The sequence below is a fragment of the Callithrix jacchus genome, chromosome 6 (genome assembly GCF_049354715.1).
Source record: "Callithrix jacchus isolate 240 chromosome 6, calJac240_pri, whole genome shotgun sequence".
In the NCBI taxonomy this organism is placed as follows: Eukaryota; Metazoa; Chordata; class Mammalia; order Primates; family Cebidae; genus Callithrix; species Callithrix jacchus.
The window spans coordinates 33,778,447-33,783,421 of NC_133507.1; the positions used below are offsets into that span (position 1 = coordinate 33,778,447).

The 4,975-nt window shown below is 55.6% G+C and overlaps 1 protein-coding gene across 1 annotated transcript; it reads left to right on the forward strand.

Annotated features, from left to right (window-relative positions):
- Positions 1-1,035: 1,035 nt before the first annotated feature.
- GPR148 (G protein-coupled receptor 148) lies at positions 1,036-4,301 on the forward strand. Its single transcript, XM_078329082.1, has one exon. The coding sequence runs from the start codon at positions 3,116-3,118 to the stop codon at positions 4,157-4,159; it is 1,044 nt and encodes a 347-aa protein (XP_078185208.1). The 5' UTR covers positions 1,036-3,115; the 3' UTR covers positions 4,160-4,301.
- Positions 4,302-4,975: the final 674 nt, after the last annotated feature.

Here is a 4,975-nt window from a genome sequence, read left to right on the forward strand (position 1 = left end):
TTGCTGAGGGACACTGTATTGCTGCCAGGAGACCAGGAGCCCCTGTTTAGATCATCCTTTCCAACCTGGTAGTCCTGGCTGCCAGCTGCCTTTGGGAGCTCCTGTGTGATGGGGGGCCCAGCTGGGAGTCTCAGTCACCTCTGCCAGTGCCCACTGCCCACACTCTGACCCCTCGAGCATCAACCTGACACCACGGTGAGTAACTCCTGCTGCCATCAGTGGGGGACACAGCAACAGGGTCTGAAAGTCTCAGGAAAGATGGCTTCTTATTAACATTGAACTCTCTCAAAAGGTGACCTTACGCAAAGCACTTAACCTCCCTGGGCTTCAGTTTCCCACAGAGAGCATATCATTTCTGTGAGATGTGCCCAGTGCCTGTATAGAAGGGGCTCCACGATGAGGCCGTGGATGGTCACTATTACCATACCTCAGCAGGAGGACCCAGGAGCATGTCCGTTCTGCGGTTTGAACATGTTTGCATTAGTCACGCCTACAGCCTCAGTTTACCTCCAGCTTCCTAGAGAGGAGGGACACTCCAGCATCTTCAGGCTCTTGAAGTGCAACGGATGGCTGAGATTCGACTTCCAAATTTATGTTCAGATTCACCAGCCTGTGCTATACACCCACCCTGCGTCTGCACCCACGGCCAGCAGGCCTGTCCTGACCCACGATTACAGGAACGGGGCAGGGCAGTTAAAGGCTGTGGAGTTCTAACCAGGTCTCGGTGATCCCACCTCTGGGGTTGATTACAGTACAGAAACTAAGGGTGGTTCTGAGAAAGCTCATCTTCCCTTCAGGAGAAAACCACGATGCCGTAAGACGGACCCCGCCTCCCTGTCCTGGCCTGCACTCTGTAGGGCCTCTGTCTGCATTTTCCCAGGGGGGCAGCCCAGATAGGAGACCTCGGCAAGTGAGACCAAACTGATGCTCCCATCGGGGCAGCATCCTTGAGGTGCTCTGAGATTGTTTTATGGGCTATTTAAGTCTTAAGATGATTCTCAGCAGGAGGCAGGTTCAGTATCCCCTTTCCTTCTTTCTTTCTTTCTTTTTTTTTTTTTTTTTTGCATCTCTTACAACCACGGGAGTTAGCACTTTCCACATGAAGTTGTTTCTTTCCACTGGCCATAAGAACGATTTCGCTCACAGCTACATTTTTACTGAGGGGTTGTCATTTCACGAGTTTCCCTCCCCCAGAGAATCTACATTCTAAGACGCCAAAGGCCTGCGAGGGTCGTTCTGCTGGGCTGGACAGCAGAGAGAGCCTTGGCCTTGGCTCAAAGCCCTGCAGCACACAGGGCGCCCGCCCAGAGGGCGTGGCCTGCGAAGAAGGGCTGCGCTCCCTCTCCGGGCCTGGGACCAATTAAAGTGCAAGGGGCCCATAGGGAGTGCAGGCCAGGGTAGCTGGGGCAGGGAGGCGGAGTCCGCCCTGTGGCATCGCGGTTTCTCTGGAAGAGGAGATGGGCTTTCTCAGAAACACCCTTAACTTCTGTACCGTAATTGGCCATGAGGGCGCAGGCGCTGCTGCTCCCGGCAGCTGCTGTAACAGACCCTCAGAGGAAAACCCGGGTCCGGGCTGCGGCGGGCATGGCCCCGGCCTGGAGCTGGTGTAGTCCCCGGGCTGAGATGGGCGTGGTCCCTGGCTGCGGAGAGCGGTCTGGGGCGGTTCTAGGCGTGGTCCCTGGCTGCGGCACGGGTGGTCTGGGTCCGTGGCGGGCCTTTCCCCGGCCTGCAGGGGACGTTGTCAGGAACTGTGATGGGCGTGGTCCCCGGGGTGAGATGGGCTTGGTCCAGGTCTGCGAAGGGCGTGGTCCGGGGTTGTTCTAGGCGTGGTCCCTGGGCTGCTGTGGACGTGGTCTCGGGCTGTGACTAACATGGTCCCCGGGCAGCAGTGGACATGGTCTCACCCCCAGCATCTGAGATTTCTGCCTCCCTCTGACCCTAAAAATATCCTGCCTGTTCCCACGTGGCTCCTGCCTTCCGGAGCAGTCGGCCAGGCCGGCGGTGGGTGTTGGACAGGGCTTTCAGGCTGCCAGCAGCCAAGCGCAGCCGGTATTGCAATGATGGCAGGGGATCTATGGGCAGAGGGGACCAAGCCTAGGAGGATGCTGTAAGTGGGAGACCTAACACTGACTCAGCATCTACCTCAGGCTATGCACTGTGCTGAGTCCTTCACCTCTGGGCTTCCGCAACATTTCCATGAGGTCAGTGTGGATGGCACTCGTGTTTCACAGAGAAGGAAATTGGAGCAAAACTTTTCAAGGCCACGCAGCCAGCGCCTTGAGAGTGGGGGATCCACCTGAACTGGATCCCCGAACACCACCAGCCGCCCTGGCCACTGGCTCTGCCTGAGCTCACCCCACCATCTACACCCCCGACAAGCCGTGCCTGGGGAGCTTGCCTTCTGCTCCTCCCCACTAGCTCCTGTGAGGTCTCTGCCTCCCAGGCCTTCTCCTCCCCAGAGGAAAGGACGCTTCCATTATACAGCACTCTACAAGTCAGCTGACGTTTTAGGGGCACGGAACACTCTCACATGGTGGGAGGGGTGTAGGAGACACACTCACATGCATGCACAGGGTCACGCTGAGCTGGAGGCCACACCCAGGGCTCTGTGAGGAAATGTGAGTGTGTCCAGGCCCCTCCAGCCTGGTCCAATTTACTGAGCCTGTAGCTCCACAGAGGTCAGAACACGTTTACAGCCCAGTGATCCTAGTTCCAGACAGCTGCTCCTTCCTTTCTGGCAGGGCCACTCTGGATATAATCCAGTGTGGTGAGCATCCACTGCATACTCCTTGTGAGCCAAGCAGACAGGTTTGAGGGCCATTGAAATGGGGGATGCTTCTGAAGAGGTCAGGGCGGTGGCAGTGAGATGATCTGTTGTGTCTGCCCGCGCACATGCAGCCCCACAGTTGCAGAGATGTGAATGTCGGAAGCCAGGTGTGAGTTGGAATTCACTTTTTTTTTTAATCTTTATTAAGCAGTCATTCCTAAGGCCTGCCAGAGCCTGGCATCTCTACAGAGAAGCGGCGCCATCAGGACCCCTGTGGGGCAAACCAACACTCTGGGCAGGTGCAGAACCAATAACCTGTGACAAAGCCAGCCATTCCTACCAGGAAGCATGGGGGATGAGCTGGCACCTTGCCCTGTGGGCACTACAGTCTGGCCAGCCCTGGTCCAACTCATCAGCAAGACACCCTGCATGCCCCAAGCAGCCAGCAACACCTCCTTGGGCCTGGGGGACCTCAGCATGCCCAGCTCCATGCTGCACTGGCTCTTCCTTCCCTCCAGCCTGCTGGCTGCAGCCACACTGGCTGTGAGCCCCCTGCTGCTGGTGACCATCCTGCAGAACCAACGGCTGAGGCAGGAGCCCCACTACCTGCTGCTGGCCAACATCCTACTCTCAGACCTGGCCTACATTCTCCTCCACATGCTCATCTCCTCCAGCAGCCTGGGTGGCTGGGAGCTGGGCCATACGGCCTGTGGGATTCTCACTGACGCTGTCTTCACCGCCTGCACTAGCACCATCCTGTCCTTCATGGCCACTGTGCTGCACACCTACTTGGCAGTTACTCATCCTCTGCACTACCTCTCCTTCATGTCCCATGGGGCTGCCTGGAAGTCAGTGGCCCTCATCTGGCTGGTGTCCTGCTGCTTCCCCTCATTCCTTCTTTGGCTCGGTAAGTGGCAGGATGCCCAGCTGGAGGAGCAAGGAGCCTCATGCATTCTGCCGCTGAGCATGGGCACCCAGCAAGGATGTGGCCCCCTGGTCATTGTTACCTACACCTCCATTCTGTGCGTTCTCTTCCTCTGCACAGCTCTCATTGCCTACTGCTTCTGGAAGATCTATGCAGAGACCAAGACTTCAGGCATCTGGGGGCAGGGCTATTCCCGGGCCAGGGGCACCCTGCTGATCCACTCAGTGCTGATCACATTGTACGTGAGCACAGGGGTGGTGTTCTTCCTGGACATGGTGCTGACCAGGTACCACCACATTGGTGCCGGGACTCACACATGGCTCCTGGCAGCCAACAGTGAGGTACTCATGATGCTTCCCCGTGCCATGCTCCCATACCTGTACATGCTCTGCTACCGGCAGCTGCTGGGCATGGTCCGGGGCCACTTTCCATCCAGGAGGAACCAGGCCATCTTTACCATTTCTTAGAGTTCTTGAGTTGACAGTCTGGCATGCTGAGGTTAAAAATTATATGTTGAATGCAGCAGCGGCCAATTATGGCTAACTTCGTAGAACAGCAAAATATAATTGTGGAATTGGGCCTTTTCAGAGAATCTTGACTGATGGTTTTCACCATTCTAACAGTTTTGTTGTTGTTGTTTCTTTGGTTTTTTTTTTTTTTTTTTTTTTGAGACACTCTGTCACTAGACTGGAGTGCAGTGGTGCGATCTCAGCTCACTGCAACCTTCGCCTCCTGGGTTCAAGCAATTCTGTCTCAGTCTCCTGAGTAGCTGGGGCTACAGGTGCATGCCGCCACACCTGGCTAATTTTTTTGTATTTTTAGTAGAGACAAGGTTTCACTACGTTGGCCAGGATGGTCTTGATCTCCTGACCTCATGATTTGTCCGCCTTGGCCTCCCAAAGTGCTGGGATTACAGGGATGAGCCATTGTACCTGGCCCATTTTGACCGTTTTTAAGTAGAGAAAGCTCTCTTATCATGACACTGAAATCCTACTTGGAAATGGAAGTAAGTAAAGGCAATCATGCAGGCTCTGGTCTAACTGAAGCCTTGATCTACGTCCCTCCAAAGGCTGGCTGCACATGCTCCATGGCCACTGTGGTTGCATCTTGCTGACCAACACACAGCAGCCAAAATGTTGCTGACAGCTGGAACCAGGGAGGTGAACATGCAGAGCTGCTGGATCCTGGGACCATGAGCTCTATTTAGGCCGCTACTCAGGATACAGGAGGGAGGAGAGGAAGCCAAGGATCTGCCAACAGTGGAGAGTGTCATGGAGATATCA